This window comes from Centroberyx gerrardi, chromosome 9 (assembly GCF_048128805.1).
Source record: "Centroberyx gerrardi isolate f3 chromosome 9, fCenGer3.hap1.cur.20231027, whole genome shotgun sequence".
NCBI lineage: Eukaryota > Metazoa > Chordata > Actinopteri > Beryciformes > Berycidae > Centroberyx > Centroberyx gerrardi.
Window position 1 is genome coordinate 31,867,887 of NC_136005.1, and position 27,914 is coordinate 31,895,800.

General features: G+C 41.0%; 1 protein-coding gene and 1 pseudogene across 1 annotated transcript; one reads left to right on the forward strand and one right to left on the reverse strand.

Annotated features, from left to right (window-relative positions):
- On the forward strand, positions 1-27,914 carry b4galt6 (UDP-Gal:betaGlcNAc beta 1,4- galactosyltransferase, polypeptide 6). Its single transcript, XM_071914959.2, has 9 exons — positions 1-138; positions 4,982-5,098; positions 9,687-9,800; positions 13,368-13,492; positions 13,831-13,947; positions 16,453-16,640; positions 19,580-19,702; positions 21,529-21,630; positions 27,718-27,914. The coding sequence occupies exons 1-9, from the start codon at positions 24-26 to the stop codon at positions 27,863-27,865; spliced, it is 1,149 nt and encodes a 382-aa protein (XP_071771060.1). The 5' UTR covers positions 1-23; the 3' UTR covers positions 27,866-27,914.
- On the reverse strand, positions 25,171-27,623 carry LOC139924046 (E3 SUMO-protein ligase ZBED1-like; annotated as a pseudogene).

Here is a 27,914-nt window from a genome sequence, read left to right on the forward strand (position 1 = left end):
AAGAGAAGCGGGCCTGAGCCAAAATGGTGAACTGGAGGCGGCTGCTGCGAATGTCCAACCGCTCGTTTTTGGCCTTCATTTTTTTCTTCTCCATGTCCACGACTTGTCTCTACTTCATTTATGTGGCTCCCGGAATAGGTTAGTTAACAGAGGGTTACGCTAAGCACTTTACACAAACTGCTTTGCAAGGTGTCTGTTAATGTGATTCTGTGTGGATTATCTCCTGCAGCGGCAGATGCTCCATCCGCTGCCAAAACCAGACGCCTAGACGGTTAGCTAGCTAATAAGCTAACTAGCTCCTAACTAGCTCATTATATCCTGCTAACTGGTCCTTCCCAGGCCATGTTGTCCAGCTAGCCCGGGTTACATTAGCCGTAGCAAACGGTGCCAGATTGCTGTCCAGCCGTCAAATATAATGTAAATATTATCCCACGGCTAGATTAGTTGTTAGTATGTAGGGCTAATGTGGCACTGTAGGTTAGTGTGTTAACTTGCTATGCAACGCTGGCTTGTGGAATGCACTGAATGAATGGGCAATGGGCATCACTGCTAATGTCATTTTCAGTAGTCCTAGCCAGGCGACCCAAATCAGGACAGCAACATAACCAGGCTACGAATGGGATTTACAAGTCCACAGTTCCAGTGTTAGACCTGCACTAAGATCCAAAAGTGGGCCAAAACATGGCCTGCCACAGACCCTATCCAATAGTTATCCCCAGCTAGGGTTAGACTGATGGGTTTTTGAAGGCCAACACCAATACTTGGTTTGAAGCTGCCAGTAGCTGATATTTTACCCTGGTATCCAATGTCTGTAGAATTGACCAACAAATTTCAATTCAAATGTCCAAGTATTCAGTATTTCCCCCAGAATTGGATTCTTGTTGGGGGGGCTCTGAATCAGCATTTAGACCATCATGGGACTCTCAATTGAAACCCAGGATAGTAGTAATGATAATAAAAAGATATTCACACGTGTGGAATCTGATCAAAATGTTGAATTAGAATATATTCAGGTTAAGGGCTTCCCATCCACAACCAGTGTAGTATTGATCAATTCTACAATACATTTGTGATCAATGAAACTGCAGCATATCCTTCATATCAGACAGAGCCAGATCCCATTTTTAATAAAAGGACAACAAACCGACATCTGTCTAACCCTCACCCATCATTGCTACAAAAATATTATAGAGAAAATACTGACTTTTTCTGTGTTATCGTTTACATCCTCTCTGGCACATTTGCTGACACACAAGAATAACACCACACCATCAGTGATACATGTATCAGTTTTGCTAAATGGTACTTTCCCCTCCTTCAGTGTGCACATTGTTTTGTGTATTGTGTTGGGGATTTATTTATATTGTAATATGTAAATCCTGTGGTTATCACAAGCTATTTTGGAAGAAAGTGGTTGTGTGGTGACATGCATTAGATGCTGATAGTGCAGGCTTTTCCTGAGAATCTGTTGCGGTAGTGGGGGGGAATCCAATCCCGACTCGGTTTGGTCTGTGGTCTAGTAGCACGATGGTGGATTATGGATGTAGAGCGGTCAGGTGGTCAGAGATTCAGTAGACTGAGTCTGACCACCTGACTGATCATGTTTACCCATGCTACTGTAATTAAGTAGTTTGTGTACTTGTTTGAGTGTTCTTGAAGTTGGTAGTTTTACTTTTACTCAAGTATGTTTTGACTGAAGTATTGTACTACATTTTAAATTACATCCGTGACAGAACACATTTTGTAGCCTCTCCATAAGCATTGCATCAGAAACTGGCCAAACTTAATAGTGTTGCATGAATCTATTTATCATCTATCATTTATTTAATTTCTTAGTTGCATCTGTCTTGTCCTTTTAGCATTGCTAGATAAGGGTCACATGTTCTCTTTTGTAAAAACAACAAAAAAACAAGGTAACTCGGTAACTTCAACTGTGAGTACATATTAATTGAGCTAATTGTTACTTCTTACATTTTTACACTGGTAATTTTACCTCAAGTGAAATGTACTCATGTAGAATTTCAGCAAATTAATAATGCATCTACTTGAGTAGGATATTTTAGTACTCTCTCCACCCCTGCTACTTTTTGTTGCATTTAATCTGTGATCTGCTCAACCATAGCCACTGCAGTGTTTGCCATGTTCTCAGTGTGTATGTTGGACAGGATTGGAAGCAGGATTGACTGGTCATTGTTCGACACAGGCAGACATTGTCAGTAATTAGCAGGGTAGTAGTGTGTGTGTGTTTGGGAGCACAGGTTCACATTTCTAAGTGTGTTTGCTTGGCAGTAGATTTAGAGGTGGATATGTGTCATTAAAAGGCTGTTGGTTATTCGAACGCTTTGACCCTGAACTGGGAATGAATCTACTTTTGTTTCAGGGATTGAAGCGAACATGATTTAGCAAAACGGAAACAATTTTGTTGTAATCTGCTGGCAGATTGTTTGTCCTGTGCATCGGACTGTTGTCAACCATGATGGACTAGCAGCATCTCATGTCCAGCCTGGTTTGACCTGCCTCTCTACTCACCCCACCCTCCCTCCTGCCCGGCATCCAAGACCGCCTGGCTGCACTATGATAAGACTCTTATCAGCCCTAAGCACTCTTCCTTTTACTACATCGCACACACACTGACAAATGTAATTTGGTGTAGCTCACTGGCAGAGGCAGAAAGCCGGGGAAATATGTCGGCTATTTTCTAGCAATCATCTGCCACCACTCCTGTTGTAGCGTTGTCCCTCCCATTGAGGCAGTGATCGAGCTGACAGCAGCATGATGTGCGACGCTGCATCAGTCAAGTGCCAGGCTGAGACAAATGAAAGTAGTACACTGTGAGTGCGATATCAGCTGCAGTTGGTTTTCTTTGGTCTGAACCATATTGGAAAAGTTTGCTTTGTTGCAGTTTTGTATTTGGTTTGTTTAGGTTCACATTGTCCAGTTAAAAGTGAACCAGAAGTCATGAGTCCCATGAGAGTTTTGGTAAAGCTTGGTCAGACTAGAAGATTGTTGTCTTTCCTGACTAGGGCAGTTCAGACTAAACTCTTGCGGTGTGGTTGGGAAACTGTCCACACCAGGCAATGGGACAAATATGGCCGTCGCACATGAAGACAAGGGATCACACACTACCTGATTCTGTCAGTCACAAATGTCTACCCATTCATCCAGAACAGTTCACTGTAGAGCTGAAAGATATTGACAGCCAATCGAATTGCGATTATTTGACAGAATATTGCAATTGCAATTTAAACTGCGATTCATATCATCACGTTTTTCTTGTCATGCATTTTGTAGAACTTTAGAATTGTTGAAAGAGAAGTGATTTTGTAAAAAAAAAAAATAGATGCCAGTGTGCAGAATTTACTGAGTTTGAGTATGATGACAGGTTTTTCACCAATATTGGCCTTTCTTAAGTCCATTTTGGACACGCCTCCCTCTTAAGCAATTAATTACAGTACTGCGATTTCAATTCATTTCAATTTTTTTTTTCGATTATTTGTTCAGTTCACTGTAAATTACAAAATAGGTGTTCCGCCATTTCTTGCTCCGTGGTACAAAAGCTACAGTTAACATTTACATTACAAATTACATATTTTGAAGTGACATCATTACGAGAATAATGGTGATGAGTAATTTTGTATGAGACTTCTTTCACTTAAGTGGTAATTGCATACGAATGTGGACTGATCCAGGCACGCTGCCATTTTGTACTAGTTTATGTGAGATTTATTCCTCCAAATGAAATTGTAATAGCTACTCATTAAGAGTGGAGCGAGTGGAGTGGAGGAATTTTGCTGATATATCTACGCGAGTGGGTGCTGTTGTTAAACGTGACTTCTCTTGTTCATTCTCTGTTCTTCCCCCTGTATCTAAACTAAGAATTGGTGTTAAAATTGTCTAGTCTGACCCAGCCATAACCTGTCATCCCACCAGGTTAGAGATTGGGGGGAATAAAAACTAATTGGATGTTAGTCCCTGTAACTTCAGCTAAACATGATGGACTTGTCTGCACTCTTCTTCTCTGGTGTTCATACCAGTTAAGGACACACTAAGAACTAGCTGAATATGAGCATCAGTCCAGACTGCAGTTTTCCCTCGCTTAATTGTGTTTGCTCACTGCTGGTTATCAGATCAACATTTGTGTCCTGATACCCATAAACCCTTGCGTTTTGGGTGTCTTTTCCTGTAGTTGATACGATTACACTCTCACTCCTAATGAACTGCAATTGAGACTCGCATTAGGTGTCTCAGTGCGATTATTTGGTCCCTCCCGAGTTCAACGGAAGTAAAGGATTCAAATAAATAATAAATTGAATTCAAATAAACTGCCACAAACTTGCTTGATGTGAACGCACCGCTTAGGTATTGTGTGTATCTGTGTGTATGTAGCCTAAATGGAGTTGTGTTTGTATTTATGCTGCTGTAATTTTGATAAATGATTCAGGTTGAATATTTCCTGGTTGCAAATGAACAATTATGCATTGCTCACACACTTCCTTTACTCTGCTGGCTGCTGTTTTTCTGCTCCATTCAGGTCATGCCGGAAGAAGTGGAAGAATGGGCTTTCGTTGCTTCGTGTTGTTATTTAAAGATAGTTGAATAATAAGGCAGAAAAGCAATTTCACTCCCGCTTGTGTGTTTTAGTATTTATTTTTTGCTTATGTTTTAGTCTGGCAATAAAGAAGTGTTTTAAATGAAAGTTGACTGTCTGATCTAGGCTATTTGTCTTTTATTCAGGAGCAAAATTAACTTTAAACTTGACAGAAATAGTGATTTTAAATATATTGTGATAAAAATCAATATCGTCTGATATGAAAATTGTAATCGTGATAAAAATTTTCAGTCGGATTGCCCAGCACTAGAGGGCATGTAATCTATTGTCAGTGCACTTATTTTCTAGAGCGCAATGTGAGGCAAGTGTAATTGAATGAGTCAACTAGACTAAAATCTCTCTCTTTCTTTCTTTCTTGCTTTCTTCTTTCAGCCAACACATACTTCTTCATGGTGCAGGCTCAGGGCATCATGTTGAGGGACAACGTGAGGACCATTGGCCAAATGATCCGATTGTACACCAATAAGAACAGTACGCTCAATGGCACGGGTGAGTCATCTGATACGCGCACACACACACACAGTCTTTTATTCCTATACTTGTCAGCTCCATTGACTTGCACCTTTACCTAACCTTAAAGGTGCTACGTGTATTGTTTTTAAATAAGCGACATTGGTTCATGTATCCTCTATTTTGTTAACTGACATGGTGATAAGTTACTACAATAAGCAAAATATTGGCATTTATATACATTTAAATGGCTAAAATACAGAACAGACGGATGTGTCATCTGTCAAAAAAATAGAAGTCTTGCGTATCTCCAGAGTTGCGGCTCCGGTCAGCAGACCCATCAAGGTGCTGCAGCCAGTGCAGCAGGTCGCATTGAAGTTAATGGCTGTGTATTTGATCCAACCCAAACGGACGGAACAGAAATGCAACCGGTGTAGCTATGCTGTAACTTCAAATTTTACCACCATATTTTTTTTCTTGGTAGCCAAAATAGTTTCTTAGAAATAGAGGTGCACTGACACCAATTTTTCAGAACTGATATATTTACTAAGTACTTCATACTTATTCTTTTCAGGGCTGTACAGTGCGACATATATGTCGCACGTGCTACGAAAAAATCGGTCTGTGCGATGAATGAATTTACCGCAGTAGCACCCGTGCGATACAGTTTTGCATGTGTGTGTGGAGCCGCTTGTTTGTGTGAAGTGAGGGTTTGTGTGCTTGTTTGTGTGTGAGGTGAATCAATGGCGCATCGCTATTCTACTTGGTAGTTGTAGTCTATCGTGCGATTAAAAATCATGTCCCCGGCCGCGTAGAGTCCATACATCCAACACCAATTCCTACAATTCCTAGGGAACAATCCCATAATTCCTATGCGGTTGCCTCTACGCCGTTTCCTCCGAGGGCAGTGCAGCACCCGGACAGTCTACAGCGTGCACACGCTAGAGTTATATTGTAGTTCATCTTCAAAAAAGGCAAGCGGTTGCAAACATGTTTTGATTTAATGACTAAATAATTACCTTTGTGAGATGAACGTGAAGTATATTGTGAACTTTCTACGCCGTCACTCAGAGACTAACGGCCGAAATACATGGGACACGGACGCGGCGCGACACGTCTGCTGCAGAATCCCCGCAGCAGAGCGCGTCCAGTATAATCAACTGAAGCTGCTACACGGACCATGGAAGCTGATCTCTCATCTCTAGTTTTGCGCGTCTGGTCTATTTTTTTCCCCTCTACGCGCGGCTACGCGGCCCTCAAACAGGTAAAAACTCCATAGAACTGTGTAAAAAACTAGTACAATCTGTTTAAAAATGATTAAAATAAATACCTCATTGTACCAGAGGCAATGTGACGCAGCAGAGCAACCTTGTGGCTGCTTTTACATTGCACATTAAAATAAATCAATCAAATCAATGTGTATCCATGATCCTGTAGTTAAAACGATCTAGTTAATTAATTCAGTACCAGTTAATATAGCCTACACTTCCAAACCCTGCATAACCAACTGCATTATCACTTGGCAAAACTCAACTTGATATCTCCTCAGAAAACCACAGCTGGCACGCAACCACACGCTACAAAGTCTGTGTAGCAGGTAAAAAACCCCGCTCCGCCCCGCCTACGTGACGCGTCACGTCCGTGTCCCATGTATTTCGGCCGTAACGTTAGCAGAGCGGAGCAGCGATCAGCAGTAACAAACGAGACCGGCTGACCAGCACACACTGCAGCATTAAACAACTTAAACCAACTCTGAGGTGAAGAAAATAACTCGGTGCTCAGTCTGTTTCACCTCAAAAACCCTGCGCCCGCTCAGCGTCTTGGACAACGATGGCTTTCCCCGGAGCTAACGGTGCAGCAGAGAGGCTGCTCTCCGCTGCTGGAGACATAACGTTAATAACAACACAGCGGAGCACTCCGCCTCCCCCTCATTTTGTTATTCTCATACAGGCAGGAGACTGTAAGATGCTTTCAAATTCATTCATTAATTAATGCAGTTAACTTTTTAAAATAAAAAGGCTGCGGACCATTTATCTTAATTGCCAGTTATGTTTCATTTTGTGTTTCAGTGGACTAAGGACACCAGTGAATGGTTTGGCACACAGTATACTGGAGCAAGAGACTGAAAATAGTGCCCCCTTTTCTATTCATTCAATCGAGAATCGGTTTTGAATCGAGAATCGATTCTGAATCGATTCGGACACCCAAGAATCGGAATCAAATCGAATCGTGAGATTCCCAAAGATTCACACCCCTAATTTGAAGCGTAATATATTGATGTTTTGTATACAGTTGTTATGTCCCTGCAATTTAACATTATAGGCAAATAAAGAAAATGTTTGTCTGAAAACATTTCTTGTTAAGGTTTGGATTTTGTGTGCCCTGTATGCAACATTAATGTCCTTTGCCAGTCACATACCTGTTTAAGTGATGAACTGCACTACTTGTGGTTGTTTTTAGAGATGGTAACAGACCTTTTATACGCGTGCTACAATTTTGTGGCCTGTGCTACAAAACTATCAACCTCTGTAGCACCAGTGCTATGTGCAAAAAAAGTTAACGAACAGCCCTGCTTTTTCAGCAACAGCAACTTTTCAGTGTTTTCATGTCTGTTCACCTACCAGTGTCAAGCCAGCCAGAAATATAAAAAATAATGACTTCCGGTCAAAATTTTGCCTGTAGAAAATGAGACCATCGCCATGGAAATTGGTTTATTCTTTGTGTTGCTTTCTATGTGTTTATTATATGTGTCACCGGGTACGATTTCCCACAAAATGTAAAGTAGGGGACTCACCCAAAACAGGAAGAGGACTGCCTCACTCTGCGTGTTCATAGGCGAACAAATACTGAAACAAGTACAGGTGCTATACAGTGTCATGGCACCTAGAAGTAAAGCATCAACTGTTGCTGTAGTTGAAGTTACTACAGCTATGAGTGCGTCCACATGAAAGAGGCGGGGTTTGTAACAAATAGCCAATCGCATGCAACGTGGACAGATCCAGAGCAGCGTATTTAATATGAGATGAGATTACATTGATCCCTCTGGAGAAATTAGGTCATTGCAGCGGCAAGAGTAATATGATTCAGTGGGAAAAGAACATATATATATATATAAACTAGGGCTGGGAATCGATTAAAACATTTTATTAATTTCACAATTTTCTGCGATTAATTCTTTTCTGCGCACTAAATCACCAAATTAATGTGGAATCAACACAAAGGAAGCATATTAGAAATCAAATACTATTGTTTAATGCCATCTTTTAAATTGAAAACACAAGCTGCTTTCGGAATGGTTCACTCATTCCCTCACTCACTATTCCCCATGTAGTGTTTATCATGTAGTGAACTATATGGGCAACGACCGAACTAAATTTCGGACACTACAGTAAATATCATTGCATCAAAATAAATGCGCTGGATATTCGTGTGACGCACCAGGACGCGCCCAGCATCACGTAAACAAACCAAGCATCATGACAGCAGGTTGAAATGGACTCAGGTCGTATTGATTTTGACAAGTTTTGAACATTAAATTACAAAATAGATTTGTTGAAATTCTAATCATGTGCAAGTGTGGTTTTGTCAACTTTGGTGCTGTCTGCTAATGGCAGCAAGCTGTTTTGGTTTGGTAAACAAGCTTGTGAGCTAATGACTATCACAAGCTTTCATATCACCTCCTGTATTGGTGGATAAAGTTAGCTGACCTGTAACGATGATTCCTGCAGTTTTGCTGCTCTTGGTTCAAAACGGAGGCAACTCGAATGAGGTGTCTAATACGTCTTTTGTTGATTTGCCAAAGCTGTCAACCGGTAAATAGACCAGTTTCTATTAGCTAACATGTTAGCTAGCTGCTGCTTCTTCTTCTTCTTCTTCTTCGGTAAGACACGATCACATTGCATTGTGGTATACAGGAGAAATTGTAGGGTACACTGTCTGTTCACTACAATTTGTAGTGCATTGTGGGTATCTTGTAGTGGACTATTTAGTGAATCAAATTAACCGTTGAGAATTCGGACACTAGTAGAAAATGGTGGATACACTATATAGTGCACTATTTCTGTAATAGGGAACGGTTTCGAACAGAGCTACACTCTCCCCTGTGAACTACAGATCAGACATTTCCATCAAAACCATCACAATTCAGCTTGAAAGGCATATTTCTTAATATGTACTAATGAAATAACAGAAGCTGCAAGTGCCAGCTGAAACTTTCTGCCTAAAACTCCATCCTGTCCTTCTCCATCATTCGGCAGGATGGCGAATGACGGAATAATAAACAAGGAAGGAAGTACATTTTTTAGGTCATGGAAGTTCTCCATCACTCACTTATGGAAAGTTATAAAGAAAAAGTCATGGAATTTTACACCAGGGCTACGTTGGGAACACTGAGGGGCTCATGGAAGAATAATTTGTTACCAGAACATAACGCTAACTTTGCATTTTACCTGCCAATTAATTTTCTTGGCAACCAAAGTAGTTTATAGAATAGAAAAGGCTGATTGAGGACAAAGCTGGCTACTTGCTAAAGCATCCAGTAGAACTCACAAACTTGCCACAGCCACAGCCAAAAAACCCATCATTTTGTCTGATGCCTGATTGTGGCTGTTTCTCTGTTTTCTTGCAGACTACCCTGACGGCAGCAACTCCAGTGAATACCTGGTCCAGCCAACCACTTACCTCCCTGAGAACTTCACATACGCCCAGAACCTCCCCTGCCCAGAGCGATTACCTTCTATGAGTGAGTAGACAGTGCAGCGTGCAAAATCCACTAACCGCTGCTCATATCGCTGCATCGTTGTGCTAAACGTGGTTTAGTAGATACTTTTCTTCTCAAAATCAGTATATTGAAAATGCCAGAGTTATGCTGTTTTTTCTGATCAGTTTGGGGACACCACATTTTTCTTTATTTTTACTATTTTCCACATTTTAGAATAATAGTAAAGACATCAAAACTATGACATAACACAAACGGAATTATGTAGTGACCAAAAAAAGTGTTAAATCAAAACTGACTTATATTGTAGATTCTTTAAAGCAGCCGCCCTTTGCCTTGATGGAAAGGCAAAGGCTTTGGAAAGAATTCATACATAAGCATCAACTTCACTATTTATATTTGTCTAAGAAACAAATTTCAAGCATTTAAGCATAAGCCTTTAGATCAAAATGCTTTAAGATAATAAAAAACACCGTACATTCAATGAGGTGTTCCCAAACTTTTGACGGGCAGTGTAGATGTACTCATTCAACTGTAATGACCTCTTTTTGTTTGTTTTTAATGAGCAATAATACCAGTGTTGTGTGAGAATTAAGGCTTGGCATGAATGGCAGTATCTGGCCATGTTTTCTTCCTATGCATTCGCTTATTGTGTTAATTAGGAAAAGGAATATTGAAAAAGAACCTGTTTAAGTTTTAGTTTCCTGTCAATTTTTGAGCTCCATAGCAGGAGCAATATTATTCAAGGCAGGTTTACTAACTCAGATTCTTATTCACTTGTACTAATTTAGCCCAGCAATGTACTGGATATCGCTCCTGTCATGTCAAGTCAAGCATAGTTGCAGATGAATTATCACAGAATTCTACATTTACTGAAATGTAGATGCAAGAAGTCGGCAGTGGTTGTTTACGATTAAATACTTTTCCTGAATTTCCCCAAGGGGATTAATAAAGTGCCATCTTATCTTATCTTAGTTGTCCTTCCCTACAGTGAGAGTGTTTCTGCACTGTATTCATGTTGAGCAGAGTTTATAAATCTTAGATTAAAAAGTATCAAGTTGCTTTTTACAAATATTGCTACACACGTGAGTTTGGAGCAAATTGTGGAATTTTAAGTTTTCACTTTAGTTTTCACAACAGGAGTCTCTGTCAGATAAGAGTGCAATGCTGCTGGTCTGTGCATCGCCAAATGACAATCATGACGTGATGTGCATATCAGGCACATTAGAGATGGATTTAGATCAATTTCTATACATTAACTTGTGATTTTGTGGCGGCCGTGCCAATATCATGGCAGTGCGCCACAGGTGAGCTTGTGTGTGGGGAAACACTGGGCTGGAAAGAGAACCTGAGAGTCTGCTGATGTGCTGACTCAGCAGATTTCAGGTAGTCGAGACACAGATAGGCTGAGTAGTGAGATTTCGCGCGCGAGTCGCAGTCGGTTCCGTTCACACCAGAAGCGTATTTCTCTGCGCCGGCCAGCAGCTCACCTGCTCTACAGGAGGAGAAAAACCCTGTGGAAACAGGCTGTATGGCTCTTACATTGTGCTCCAATAGCCACCAAAGCTTCATCTGTTTACTGTTGTCCATGTAGACACAATGCTGACAGCTCACTGTACTTTTCCACATCAGGAATGAACTTTATGTCTTCTATCTTCTTCACCTTCTCCCTTTCTTCACAAACTCTCATATTAAAGCAGTCACGTTTATTTGCTTTCTCAGCCAGAGTCGTGACTTGTGCTCAGGCAATTGTTAAGAAAGCCTATGGGACCTCTCTCTCTAATTTCATAATTGATAAACCGGTAGAGGCAAGTCACAGGCGCCGTGGAAATGGAAGGATCAAATGCATACAGAGACAAGAGTTTCATACTTGTAAATGCCTAGAATTGCAAAGGCTTTGTCAGTCACACCTCGCTGTGTGTCCTGCACCGTCTGCACAACATTCCTGTCAACAATACCTTCTCTTATTAAGTTAAAATGATGGGACAGGCAGCCTCTACAGTGATCACTTCTATAGCAACCAGCAGTGAACCATTTGGGATTTACAGCCAGATAGACCTCCAACATTTCCTAACTGGAAAGAATTTAATAAACTTTTCGACTTTTCACCTAAACAATCTAATCATTGTTAGCATGTTTCCTGAGCCGAGTCAGACAGACCCAGCACTCCGCATCTCATCTTGTTGAGATCAGTTAACCAGGCCTGAACAACACGGCCTTTGCTGGGTGAACTAGAGCCTCCGCGTCTTTTTCAAAAGGCGTTAGACAAATTTCCACAATGCTGACAGTTAAAAAAATATGAGTAACTTCACATTAACGGGTCCTTTGTTAAATTATACCATGAAATTGAGAAATGCAGTTCTCATCGCACTAGACCTTTTAATTTTTCAGAGTGAGTGGAGGCACTTGGGAATTCAGCAAGGACACTGTGACTCCACTATATGTGTTTGGGGTAGACGCTGTGCTGGTGCCACCAATAGGAAGCATTAGTCTGGAGTCCTGTATAGTAACGCATCGGAAAATGGATTCTTGAATTCTCTACGCAATGTAGGCTTTTTTGATAGATGTACTGTACCTGTAAGAGTTTCTGGCTGCATTAAATGGTGTCTCTTTGCTGTGTTATGTGTTGTTTTTTGTTGAAATGTTTAAAATCATATTGAAATGATTTTCAATCCAGAGAATGTAGCGTAAAGGGAGGAGACATTATATTTAATAGATTCAATTCAGTTAAATTTGTCGTCTATGAAATTTGTCAAGGTTCATTTACACAATCAGTACCAAAGTTGACACTATTATCTGGAATGGCATTTCAAACATACGTACCAAATTTCAGGCAAATCGGCCAAAAGGGGGGCGCTGTAGTGACATTTTGAAAATTTAAAAGGCTGTATCTCACAGAATTTAAGTCCAATTTACACCAAACTTAGTAACACGATCCAGCTGTCCTAGCTTTATAAATCTGCCTTGGGACCACCTAAAACCAGCACGACAATTTTCCTCCATTTTGAATAATGTGAAAACATTTTTTTTCCCTAAGGCATTTTAAATTTTTCACCTATCACTACCAAACTTAGTGTAACGCCAAAGGGAATCAACATTGCCTACACTTTGTATTTATATTGGTGAGCGTTTTTCCGATCAATACAAAACACATGTTCAGCAGAGATGATCAAGCATGTCTGCAACAGCATTCCAAATCATGTCATAGGGGGCGCCAGCAATGCCATGAATTTGTATTCCCTAAACTGGTAAATGCAATTACAAAAAAATTGGTCCGCCTGCTGTACATGCAAACATCAGTCAAAATTGCAAGTTTGGCTGTGCTATTTGCATGTGGGTTTGCCTGACAAAATATAGCTGAAATTTGAGTTTCAGTGTTTATGTTTAATTTTCTTTTCACATAGTATCTGTGTCAATCTGAGTCAATTTCCTCTGTACCAAATCCTCACAAACGTATAGTTTGCATTTATAAGAATCCAACATCTTTTTGATATGTTAATACGTTTTGATACAAATAATTTTCTGATGTCCAGCTCTAGCTATATAGTGAGGCTGACAATTTGGTGGATCCCCCCTCCCATCTCTCCACAGAGGGCCCTATGGAAGTGAACATGACAGAGATCCCTATGGAGGAGATGGAACTGAAGTTCTCTAAGTTTTTTGACATTCAATTCGGGGGCCATTGGAAACCAAAGGACTGCAAACCTCGCTGGAAGGTGGGTGTATTTTACTATTATTCGTTTTGCTCTGTTTTTAATGATTGTTTCACAAGCTTAGTAGGAATTAGTGTCCAGCTATCACTTGTTTAGTTCATAAAGTTGGATATTTATTTGCATTTTTCAAAATTTATTTTCTTGCTGGAAAGAAATGGACATACTCCCGTTGTAAACTGATTATCCTGCAAACCAACAAAGTGTACTCCGTTCAGTCTAAGCAAAGTTAATGAGTATTGTGCCTGATTCTTATGAAACATGGATGAAATCACTGAAGATGGAATCCAGGGCCACTCAAGGGATGGACACGTTCTTACTGTATCTCTGTGCTGCTGGTTTAGGTGGCCATCCTGATCCCATTTAGAAATCGCCATGAACACTTACCCATCCTCTTCCAACATCTCACCCCAATGCTGCAGAGACAGCGGCTGCAGTTCGCCTTCTACGTCATTGAACAGGTACAGTCTTGCGTGTGTGTGTGTGTGTGTGTGTGTGTACTTAAACTCTATAGTCATTCAGGGTTCGATCAGGGTTGATTTTTAGAGGGGGTTAAATTGGCTCCCACTACTTTTCTATGGGGTTAATGTCTTGTCCGAGGGTGTCAAAAGAAAACGGGTACAACATTTCTGTGAAGTCGTGGTGGGCATAGTTTACAGGCTATCAAATATCTAAAGCCACTGTTGAATAGTTTTATTTTTTTACTTTGTCTAAATAGTATACAACACTAAATATTAATATTAATTAATATTAATACTAAAATACTTAGTAATTCAGTGTATTTTGTCTTGTGAAATAGACTGTATAGGCCTTTTTCACATCGTCATGGTAACAGCTTCTGCACTGAGAAACAGCAGAGAACCAGGTGCATTACAACTTCCTGTTGTCAGCTCTGGCCTTCACTAAATTGCTCCAAATCCGTCCAAAAATAAAATTGCCACAGGAAGTTGTAATGCACCGGTTTCTGACACCGTGAAAAGGGCCTATTGACACTTATGTTGTAATGAATTATGGAATTTTCTACAATAGCTGCCTTTGGACTAGCTAGAATTAACTATGCAAATGACTATAACTACGCCCCTTTTGTCACTTTCTTGTAAAAAAAAATGGTGAATGTGCCTGTGTTCAGTGCTCCCCGCTCCAATGTTTCCAATGTGCTTTTACGCTTATTCCGAGTGCATCTGCCCACCCGACACTGCGTTTTCTTCCCAGGAGAGATGGATTTCTGTGCGCCTCGCCTGTGCGCCATGGATCTCTGTGCGCCCCGGCAACTGTACAGTCCCTGACATGCATTAACATCTCCATGTCCAATTCATCTGTGGGAAATTAGTATATAGGAGAGAGAGACGCGCACTCACACATATAGGGGTTTTTTATGCAAATTGAAAAGAGTGCCTGTATCGATTTCCTCAGTGGCTTTTTTAGAATTACAAACACACACTTATTTAAAGCCATCTTATTTAGTACAAGTTATGGATGGAGAAAGAAATTGCATTTTCAGTGTTGGAGGAACTTAAAATTGAAAATAACAGCTGGGTTTTGGCCTTTCTAGAGTTAAAAATTATCCACATAAATAACCAAACTATTATGTTGTATCAGCAGAAATAATTCTGTTTTTTCACAGACAGATCACAGTGAATTGAGTGAAAATTTTATTTTTCAATATTTGGGGAGTTTCACTACTGTGTAGTTTGGCGTCGCCAACTGACAAAGCTAGAATAATGTTCGTACGTATGGTCTAGAGTTTGCAGGACGGCCCACACACTCTCACGTCAAGTTTATTTTTATACATCCCGAGGTGTGCGTGAAAACTGGCATACGTAACCTTTTTGTGCGTACGCAACATTTATACATGAGGCCCCAAATCTGTGTAAAGCCTGGCATCTAAAGGTAAAACGCATGCCACAGAAATTGCCATCTGCTATTGGCTGATAAGAGTACAAGTGGTGCCACCACTGATGTCACCACTTGTACTCTGTAGAAGGTGATATCACCTGGCAAATGCGTTTGCCAATCAGCCAATAGTCAGCAAATAATGCAGTGGTCAGCTAACCCAAACTTTGGGAAACATGTCAAGATATTTCCAGTACAGCTACAATGGAGTTCGATAGCAGAAAAATGTTCAGCAATCTAAAACATCAACAGTAAACATCAGGTTTTGGTGTCAGTCCCTCAGAATTAAAGAGCGAGGGCTTCTTTCTAGACTCACCAGACTTCAACAATCATACAGGGAGAAATCCATCGTAGAAGAGGTATTCAAGGTATTCCCATGATATGCATTTCCTACCAATATGGTGCCTTACAATATAGACAATTCATTGACTGTGGCTGTCGTTTGATTATAATTAGCTGTTAATTTATTACAATCACCTGTTATTTTCCTACCAAGATGGCCGTGTGATGATGTAACAGTACTATGAGTAGAGACCAATTTCGCCACTGACGGTAGCCACAAGAGACCACAATGCAATGCAACCGCAAGACATGTTAAGTTTTGAGTAGTTTTGAGGGGTGTGGCCGCGATCATAGACATTTATAACCCACAGCTAAATCATCACACTTTCAAGCTATTTATATACCCACATGCCCACCTATGATTGAAAGCATCAAGTTCATATCCCTTCACTAGGGTTTGTTGAATGTCATTCTGGGAAATGTAGGAAATCACTGAAAACTGAAGTAGAAGTAGATGAGGTAGGTTGAGGGAAAGTAGGTACATCAAAAAAGTAAATTGCAACACTTAATCACAACATAACTCTTGGAATGCATTACAAACTGATGATCTGTAACAGTGTAAGACTATCCGAGGGTTGAGTTTTCCTTTTAAATGGATCTGCTTTTACTGTCTCACATCTATGGTCTATTCAGCAAACAGCATCAAATTGTTTGTTTCGTGCAGCACCAGGCTGGTTTACTGTATTCATGGTTCTTCCTTTGTGTGTGTGTGTCTTTGTGTGTGTTGTTAGACTGGGAGCCAGCCCTTCAACAGGGCCATGCTGTTTAATGTGGGGTTCCTGGAGGCCATGAAGGACCTGGACTGGGACTGCTTGATCTTCCATGACGTTGACCACATCCCTGAGAACGACCGAAACTACTACGGCTGTGGCCAGATGCCGCGCCACTTTGCTGCCAAACTGGACAAATACATGTACATGTGAGTGGGTCACCTACCGGGGCAATTGGGTGCCAGGGGTGGGGGAAAATCAATTTGTGTAAGAACTGACATTCTACCTTTTGTGATTCTGCAATGATGCACAAAATTTAAAAAAATCGATTTTCATAATACAGTTTTTCTGGAGTTTTAAATGTCTAACTTTATACCCTTTAACATTAGATAACAAAATGTTCAGATGCTTTCCAGTCCCGTGGGACATTTATGGTGCTGACACTAGGGATGCACCGATCCGACTTTTTCAGTCCAGATACCGATACCGATAACTGGGCTTTGGGTATCGGCCGATACCGAGTACCGATTCCGATACCAGTGTTTAATTAATAAACTGTAGGCTATGCCTCACTGTGTGGAAGAGACTGGGGTCATTCTTGACTTTAACATTGCTTTCCTAACTTTGTAAAACAAAATGTAACAAATAAATACATAGATATAAATGTACTCAATTGTTATTTATTATTAAAATAATAACTAATCATGCTCCAGCAACTTGGTAAAACATCTTCAAAATTAACAGGAATTACAATTCAAGTGTAAACCTTTTAAATGCAGCAACAAATTGGTCAGGAATTAAAATTCCAGTATAAAACAATACAACTGCATCAAATGAGAACAAAATGTAAACATTAAATCACAATTAAGTCACAAACTAGTGCAAACAAACTTGATAAATTAAATCACAATTCACACAAGTAGTATAAACAAGTAACTTGGTAAAAACAAAACATTCAAAATATGCAGAATAAGCCTAAATTATTGAAATAACTCTGGCTTAACTGGTAATCTTGCTTTATGAAACAGCCCTCAGAAAAAAAATCAAGGTATGTTAGTCTGACTATGTGTCGGCCGAATGGAGCAGCAGTACCTGACGAACACGGAAAACACTTTAAATCGTGTTGTGGCAGGAAACAACGTTGACCTACAGCCGAGTCCCCGTAAACCTTGGATTTATGAATGGAGTCTGGCTGGACGCGCCGATTGTATAATTGGTGGAAAACTACTTTACCTCGCAGGTTAAATGGCAGCCTGCTCGGCCGCGCGGTGACCCGGGAGAGTTTAAACATATAACCGAGACAAAGTATTCATGCAGGTGTGTTTTTAACTACCGAGCATCAGCACCGACCCCCGGTCAGCTCACCCCGACCCCCGGTCAGCTCACCCCGACCCCGGCTCTGTTATGAGGGTTGGGCGCCAGGTTAGCTTGTTAGCCTGGATGCTAGCTGTGGGAGGTTCGCGCCCCACGAGCGAGAATTCAGTGCGCGAGACGCTGCGCGCGGCAGGCGGGATCCTCCGGAGCTGCTGGACCGGAGGAGCCACCAGACGGACCGAAGGCAAATGGCCGGGTCTACCGGCGCGCTGCTGACGCATGACGTAGTATGCGCACTTAGACATAAACATAGAATTGAATTGAATAGATCGGCCCCATTGTCACCGATACCCGATCCAGCTATTTGAGTCAGTATCGGACCGATATCCGATATCAGTATCGGATCGGTGCATCCCTAGCTGACACTGACATACAGACCTAATTAATTATCAGTCTATTAATTAATGATCAGTTTATTTGAATGTTATCTCAACTCTGGTTCCCTAGTTGATCTGCTTCCTTAATTTCTTCTATGGTGAATACATTAATGTTAGCAAACATAGCTTATTACATATATGCATACATACACACATACATACATACATACATACATACATACATACATAGAAGTACAGCTTATGCAACAATGATTTATTATAAAATGCATTTAGCAATACACAGGATTTGATGTTGCAATCCTGTGCTGTAATCCAAGGTGAGCATTCAAACTGAAGCCCACTTCAGATATCAGAAGAATGATGTTCTAACCCACAAATGATGACTATACAGGACATCATGCTGCCGTCATAAATCTACAGGACCATCAGACCCACCATTCACTAGCCAACTAATCTAAATGTTACAGGGTTGAGTGTGTGAGTGCAGGCATGTCACTGGGGTTATCAAGTAGGCGCCTCCCATCACAGATGTTTTGTTAAATTAGGCCCACAACACTTCCAGAAGGCTCAACAGTGATTAATGGCATCTGAGAACCTGGTGTAGCTGAGCCATAACTGTCATGGAGCTTTGAGAAATTGAGGCATGGCATGGGATCTAGCAGAGATAGCGTAGACTTTTTATTTCAGTCTTGTCTCTATAACCTTAACAAGTATATCATTATTTCTAATCAATGGTTGAAGCCATGATCACATAGGATGTTTCTTTGAATGCGCCCACGCCTTTTTTCAGTTATTTTCAATGGTTTGGTGGTGGCAGGCGCATGTCTCCTCCAAACTATGCACTTGCCGATTTGGTGCGCTACCCTGGGCTCCAAGTTGAACATGTCTCAAATTTAGCTGCCGTGCATTATGTCACTAGGACATTATAAAAAAACTCTGCTCTGTTCTTCCTTGAAGGACGTCATGTACATCCTCTGTTTCAGAATAGGCTCCTCACCCTCTTCAACTTTCTCCTGTCCATTTCCATTTCCAACAACTTTACCCCCTTAGTCACTTCAGGTTAGCTAGCTAACACTAATTAGATAGCTTGCAAGTTATTGTCAAACTTTGTTGCAATGATGTAACGCTCCTTGAGTCCACTGATGTCTAGCTTTCTGTTACTAGCGATGCTCACAGCTGCTCTTTGTGTTTGAGCAGGAGAAAATAGCCTCCTGTCTTATCATGGCCTAAAATGAAATGTAATGAAATGCTGTTAATGGTTGATAAGAGTTGTGAAATCGGTGAAATCTCTGTAATGGAAAGATCTTCTCTGCCCAGGCGGAGATGGGTTGTGTGTTTTTTATTGTTGCTGCTGCTGTTGTTCCATGGTGTTGTTTGTATGGGTTTCTGGGTTTTGTGAATCCACATCTAAACCAGTGTTTTCTTGTGGTTTCCAGTCTTCCCTACAGCGAGTTCTTTGGCGGTGTGAGTGGACTCACTGTGGAGCAGTTCCGCAAGATTAACGGCTTTCCCAATGCATTCTGGGGCTGGGGAGGAGAGGACGACGACTTATGGAACAGGTTCGTCAAGCTTTATTTCACCCCGTGTAGGTTGACTGAGCACACTTTGCCGTTTTTTCAGCAACTCCCTGCTTCACACTCACACAGACTACACTCATTCACACCTGGGAGCTGCCCAGTACAACCAGTCTTAACTACTGACCACTAAAGAGCTCAACTGGGGCAGTTGGTGGTTAGAGCCATGCACAGTGGGGCCTTGACAGTAATGGTTATGGGACAGGAGAGCATGTTAGCCTTGCAAAATGTTACAGCTGTGAAAAATGGCTAGAAATGTATCCCTATGTATGTTTATTATGGTTAGAACGATAAACCTCAAAATGTCAAAACAAAAGCTCCATGCAACACCGCTATGCGAATAAACTTCAGTTTATTGGTTAACCTTTCAAGAATGATAAACCTCCAAAGAAATGTTATTTTCATTGCACTTTTAATTCATTTCAGTAATGTTTTTTGTAAACTAATTCTTAATTTAAAGGCAGTAATAGGGCTAGATACCAACTACTGAATCATGACGGTACTACCTATTATCGAAAAATGTTAAAGTGTTCTGTGCCAGTACTTTGAAGTTCAGTACTTTGTTACACCGTCTTTCATCCAATCACCATACCTGTTCTGACTAAAATGACTGCTGATTGGCCTGCTAGCTAACTACTTACTGCAGGCAAGAAAAACAAACTTGTCCAAGCGTCAGTACACCTTCATCTCCTGGTTTGCTCACAGTAAGTACACAATGTCGCAGGAACTGTCCAAGGTCTGACTACATTTTACTAAATTGACAGTGACAGCACGAGTTGCAATACTTATAACAAGAACATAGCTGCCAGGTCCAGCAACACGTCAAACCTGCTGAAGCACTTAATACACAATATTAACTTGAGGCAAGAGAGCAGTACTGTTTGACTGCAAGAGAAAAGAAAGGCGACAAAAATTGCTTTTCAATTAAACCATGATAAACTAAATTTTACATAAATGCCTAGAAAATGTACTACCACTTGATATTCTTGAAATATTCTAAATGTGAAGTATTGCTGACATAATTAAGCCCTGTCTGGGCAGCATTTTGTATTACCAAGGGAGGTCTAGTGATAGGAAATTTTTACCTCACGACAACAGGGATTATATCCCATCCAAAACAAACATGTCAGTGATTTCTCCACTGGTAATACTAATGCCTTCCAGAGAGGGCTATGTTCTAAAGATTTAAGAATTAAGCTATTAAAGGTTCTGCGATTTTTGACCTATATATAATTTGTCTCTTACATCCCTGTAGTGCTTGGACCCGCAGAGAATATTGACTCCAGAGTCAGCTGTCGGTTGAAACAGTGAGCTCTGCTAACAATGAGTCCAAATGGGGTCCAAATCCTTTAAATAGTTTTAATAGTTATGAGCTCTTTAAATCAATCAATATTTTTGATAGTCTTATATTGTTGAAGTGAAGAAGAAAAATAAATACATATTACATTTCACACTTGAGTTAAATGTTATTTCTTTTAGTTAGGAATGCTAACAGCAGAAATATAATACTTTTAATTGAATAGGTGGGGTGGGTCACCCTGCGTTAAAGAGTCTGGGTTTTAGCATCCCATGATGTTCTAAATGCGGCTTCAGAGGCTTTCCACTCTGGGGGGAAACACTGAATACTTGTAATTTTGTTGCATGAAATGGAATATGGAAAATGGAATGGAATAGTGAATATAAGCACAAAATATCGGCTGTCCAAAGTTCCAAAGTCAGTCCAAAGTTTCAGTGTCAGCCTTCAGAAACCCATATCAGTTGAACCCTAATGCATATATGTCATATATTAATGCAACACGGTTGTTCCTCAGGGTTCACTATGCTGGTCTGAACGTCACGCGACCGGAGGGCGAGATCGGAAAGTACAAGTCGATTCCTCACCACCACAGAGGAGAGGTGCAGTTCCTAGGGAGGTAAGACGGGTTTTCGTCTGAGATCTACACTAAGCACTCTACTCTGTCAAAGTGAAAAGAAATGTACAAATAGTAATGGATAGAAGGAAGGAATAGAATAAGAAGGAAGAATCCATCCGGTAACGTTTACAGCTCCTTTGTACTTTATATCTACATAGGAGTTCAGGTTTTAACAATATTTTCTGTTCAGAATTTCTTAAGGCTTTTTTGCCAACATACCTGAGATCAAGTCATCTCAATACATCTCACTCTGATTTTAGGTTGTAGGATAGATTGTACCTTCTTAGTCAATGTGTGTGTCGCTGAAGAATGGCATTGGAATCTATTTCCTGAGGTTTCAATGGAAAAAATAGCCATCCTTCCACTTCTGTATGAGTTAAGAGGTCCAGTCCACAGCTGACATTCCCACAGCATTGCTCTCGTATTGACTCCTTCCTGTACAGGCTTGAAATGCTTTAAAGTGAATTATCTACATTCAAGCTCTTAAACCAGGGCTTCTCTAACATTCTCATGTCTCGGACCTCCAAATACACCCAGATTAGGCCACAGACCCCCCCATGTCATTAGATTTAGCCTAAGGGACCCATATGGGAAGATATGTGGGATATTTACCTGTGGTGCTCGGACTCTGTCGATTTTACTAGGACTTTTCGTCGGCTTCTTTTTCTGCCTTAAAACAATCTAGAGCTCAGAGACCGAATTCCCAGAGCCACCAAATTTGGTGGATAGGTTTCAAATCACCCCGACTGCTCTGCCAAAAAAAGCATACCAAGCAACTTTGTTTTAGCCAATAACTCTGGAACCATGTGCCGTAGAATCAATTTTTCTCCCCTCAGATTCCTTGGCTCAATTCCATTGCACATACTGGACTTAATTTCTGCCATTATAGTTTTTCATGCCATTTAGAATTTTATGCAAAACCTACTTTCTGCTGTTTCTCCTGCAAACTTGATAGAATCTCCATGAAATTTTGCACACAGCATATTTGGACTCCCTAGATTCTGGCTGTTACACAGCATTTTGTAAAGCCAAATTGTTTGGCCGTGACACACAGATGAAGTTGATGGCGAAGACATGCAAACAGGAAGTGGAGCATGTTTCCTATAATTCCTTAACTCTTGATGCTGGAGCAACCAAACTTCTCACACGTTTGGGATGGACACCAAAGTGCATTAGACCACATTTGGTTGTGCTCCATAGTGCCACCAGCAGGCCAACCTGGACCTTTGTTTTTTCTCTCCTACATAGTTGACTCAACATCACATTTTACACACAGCATATTTGAACTACTTACATCATGCCTATTTAACAGAATTGTAATATTTGTAACTGTTTGGCAATGATGCACACAGTTGATGACTATGATGTGCAAACAAAGGGAGTCAAATATGTTGGAATAGGTTTCAAATCTCCTCCTACTCAGGCAAAAGAAAAAACACAATCAGCCTTTTTTTTTTTTGTTTGTTTTTTCTTTTACTCTTGCAAAGGTGACTCAGTCTACACCAAATTCTACACACAGCATATTTCAACTGCATACATCACGGCTATTCCAGAGATTTTTGATGTAGCCATTTGGCCATGACACACAAATGAAGTTGACAGCAAAGATTCACAAACCTAAACATTTAATGCAAGAGCAATCAAAGTTGGCATGCATATTTGCAAAGGAGTTCCATGTGTGTCAGATCACATTTGGTCATCCTCTGTAATGTTGCTATGAGGACAAATTGGAAACTTGATATGATATATCAGGCATCTGTGTGTGTTTGGCCCAGGGGCTTAGACCCTGCTGATGGCCACTTGCGATTTATATTAGTTCTTGTTGATTTAGTATTCAATTGTGGAAGTATCTACACTGTACATGGAGGGGTAATAGTGGTGAGACTCAAACATATGATTATAATAGTCATTGTTATATATTCTTCCTCTGGTCAGTTAAATTATTGTGAAATTAAAGTATTCTTCAGTTTGTTGGGGGACTCCTTAGAACCCCCTCAAGGACCCCTGGTGGTCCCTAGACCCCACTTTGACAGCCACTGCCTGAAACAGTCTTAAATAGAGTTTCAGAAGTCTTCATTTTTATTACTATTAATAGTAGTATTAGTAGTAAGCATTCCGGAATGTAACCTTTATCATTGAGGCAAGGAATTTTGCAACCACAGGGAAGTAATTCATGAAAAATAACGAAAATGTACAACAATAGTGCAATTTTGGATGTCCTGTGTCTGAGACAACCGTTCCTCTGGTAAGTCAAAAGTTTTGTACAGAGTGATGGTAAACAAACGTCGTCTTTGTTGAAATATATAACAGAGAAATTGGATATTGTGAGCGATGTCATAGCCTCACGAGCAGTTTATTTAAACCGGAATGAAGTTTGGCCGCCACGGCGAGGCGAAAGACGGGGCCTGTTAACTAGGGATGCGAATTAAGAATTTTTTTTCTGACCGATAGCCGACCCTCGTTAACCGATCATTAACCGTTAACCGACAAGATTAAAATGTACTATTTAGAATGGACGAATGTCTGTGACCCATTAAAAAAATTACCAATACAACAAATGTTTTTTTTTCATAAGAAAGGGTTTATTTTTACATGTGCAATAGCAGCATAAACAACAACAGAACATGAGGATGCACACATCTACCCTGCAGCGCTGTGAACTGAATAAAATAGACAGCCTACACGAAAAATATATAACTTAAATAAATGTTTAAGTAAATAGCAAATGGTAGCCAGACTTTCTAATGAACAAAAACAGATTAACAAAACGAAAACACACATTGAATCCTCCAGCGCCGCCGCCGAGACCGCTGTATAGAACCTAATTAGTAGGCATAATAGCCGGAGATAATAGCCTAGATCACCCATGTAGGAAAATATTTTATAGCCTAACTTATTAAAATAAATAGCAAATAGTAGACTTTGTAATAGGCTAATTAATGATCAAAAACAGGCCAAAAGGTTAACAAAACGGAAACTTGTAGTCGCATTTTTCAGACCTCAAATAAGCCTAAAATAAAATAAACAGGCCAGGCCTACCTCAGTCCTCAGCATAGCGGACAGCTTGTCTACTGGTTTTTATTCAGAAATAGCAACATGTTGACATGCTGTGGGGTTAGTCTGGTGCGCAGTCTGTTGACTGTGAGACCCGCAGCGGAGAATACCCGCTCAGATGGTACCGATGTCCCAGGAACGCAGAGATAGCGCCTCGCTAGAGTGGCCAGCCTCGGGAAGCGCGTCTGATTACCTTTCCACCAGTCAAGAGGATTAGTATCCAATGAGGGGGGATTGTCTCTCATATAGGTGTCCACCTCTGCCTCTGGGTCATTAGCTTGTTGAGGGGTGCTGTAGTCGTCTCCCAGGAGCAACATCATGGCATTGCCCTGGCGGCGTCGTACGACTCCAGCCTGGGCAGCAGACACCGCTGTCTCATCATCTCCCCCCGTAGTGCCAGCTGTCTCATCATCTCCCCCAGTAGCGCCAGAGCCAGGCTCATCTTCATCATCATCAGTGGCCACTTCCACAGTAGTATAGATTTCCTTAAGTTTTTCTTTTGCGGTTTCTCTCTCCCTTGGTGCAAAAAAAACTGAGATGTTTATGGCGAGGGTCCAGGACAGAGGCGATCAGCGCTGGTTTGGCCACCAACTCATCTGTGTCAACCTGTGGTGAACACTATAGCCTAATTAATATCCCTCTTAATTCATAACAGAACAGGCTATTATGTCAATGATAGTGATAGTAATAGGCTAATAGTAACAGTACACGCTAGGGCTAATATGCTAGGGCTAATAATAATAATAATAATAATATTTGAATAGTTCCTATAGTAGGCTATTTTAAAAATACACTTAGGCCTATATTAACCCTATAAATGAAATAGCCTACCCCCATGCGGTCACTCAAGGACTGCCGAACCTTCGCCTTGAACTCTATCACTCTTCGGCCGTCATCCTCAGCTCTCATCAGGTGTGTGTTTAGGAGGCTGAAGGTGATGGGGTAAATGTTGGTAATTGACACCTCCTTTTCTGTGGACATGATGGTGGTTGCACATTTTAAAGTCCCCAACACAGGCGCAATCTCCTCCATTATCTGTCAGTATTCGTCTAGGATCTCGAGGGTTCTGGCTTCTTGCAGCTTTGTTACTGTTCAGTCGGACAGAACAGCTGTAACTGCCCACCGTTGTTCAAGAAGTCTTTCGAACATGTCGCGCACCGAGTTCCATCTAGTTTTGCACGACTGGATGAGCTGATGTTTCAGAAGTTTCATTTGTTCTTGTTTGGCCTCCAGTGCCTTGCATGCAGGGGTGCTGTGGTTGAAGTGCCTGACAAGCCGCCCAGCTGCAACGATAACCCGATGCACAAACGGGTTAAATCCATCATTTACCGCCAGCTGCAGTGTATGCGCAAAACAGGCAACTGAGTCCCAGTTCACCCGTCCGGGAGAGTTAGCAGCCACTATGTTGCGTGCATTGTCGTGGACACATGCAGCCACTTTCCCAGTAAGTCCCCAAGTCTCCACCGCATCAATCAGTGTAGCTGTGAGGTTGTCAGCGGTGTGTCTGCCTGGCATACTCTGTGTTAGTAGGACGGCCGATTTAACCCGCCAGTCCTCATCGATATAGTGGCGTGTAATTGTCACGTAGCTCTCCGTTGTGAGCGCCGTCCAGCAGTCGGTCGTGAGAGCCACGAACTTGGCACTAGCAAGTTGCGTTTTAAGCTCTTTTTCTTTTCCCATCAAGACAGTCTGTCTTGATGGGATTTTGTAATTAGGCTCGATATAGCCCAGTAGCTCCTGAAAACCCTCGCCACAGACCACGCTGATGGGCATAATATCTTTCTCCACCATTAAACAGATTCTCTGAGTTATCTCCTCAGATCGCATCTTCTCCCTGCTAACATGGAGGGCAAAGTTGATTGTCCTCCATCACCCGATGCTTGTGGATGTTTGCTTCGCAGGTGGTATTGCATCGTGCTTGTACTACTGCTGTATTTCAATACTGCATTGCACATCTTACAAATAACCTCGTCGTTGTCTAGAGCTGCAACGATTAATTGATTAATCGATTAGTTGTCAACTATTAAATTAATCGCCAACTATTTTGATAATTGATTAATCGGTTTGAGTAATTTTTAAAGAAAAATAAGTCAAAATTCTGTGATTCCAGCTTCTTAAATGTGAATATTTTCTGGTTTCTTTACTCCTCTATGACAGTAAACTGAATATCTTTGGGTTGTGGACAAAACAAGACATTTTATAGACCAAACAACTAATCGATTAATCGAGAAAATAATCGACAATGAAAATAATCGTTAGTTGCAGCCCTATCGTTGTCCTTTCGGGCGAAATGGTCCCACACAGTACTTCTTTTTGCTCGCTTTTTGCTCAGTTTGCTCAGGCTCAGCGAAACGTGTATTTCCAATAAAAGGCACGTGTGGTTGCATGTGTCGCCCCCGTGAGTTCCTATTTAAGAAATAGATTGTATAGCCTATATTTTTCTTTTACCATACAACACATTTTTAAAAACAAAATTTAATAATATTTTTTTTAACTGTTTAACTGATAGTATTAATCGGTCAAAATTCTTATTGTCGGTTAACGGTTAAACGATTAATTATTAACATCCCTACTGTTAACCAAAGGCAGGACTACAAACAATATTTTTATATTCTCTGACTCTGGACTTGTAATGTCTATCCCATGGCCTGGAAGGACATGAAAAAGAATGTTATGAACCAGGTCTTGGTTTCGTTCTAACGGTTTCAGATCTTTAATGTGTAGGTCAGAACGTTTGAACCAAAATGGAAAAAATACGGTTGCGTTCGGAACAAGCCAATAGTGAAATAGTTTGGGTTCCTTTCCCTGGCTGTAGTAGTAGCAGCAGTAGTTATAGCAGCAGAAGTACTGCTTGCACTTGCTGAAACCTGACAGCCTTGTGTATCAGTGCAGGGTATAAAACAACCCATTTCTTCTCACTGGTAGAGGTAGATCCTCATTAAAGACAGCCACTGATTTCAGTATGAGAGTAATAGGATTGATGAAGTGCTAATCTGGATTAAAATGGATTGACTGTGTAATTCCTTCCTGTAGGTACAAACTGTTAAGGTATTCCAAAGAGCGGCAACACTTGGACGGCCTCAACAACCTCCACTACAGCCCCCACATCTCCCTCAGCAGCCTCTACAAGAACATCACGGTGGACCTGCACCCCGAGCTCGCCCCCATCGCAGACTACTGAACTGCCCCCCCCCCCCCCCCCCCCCCCGACACGCCGGCTCCCCCCAGCT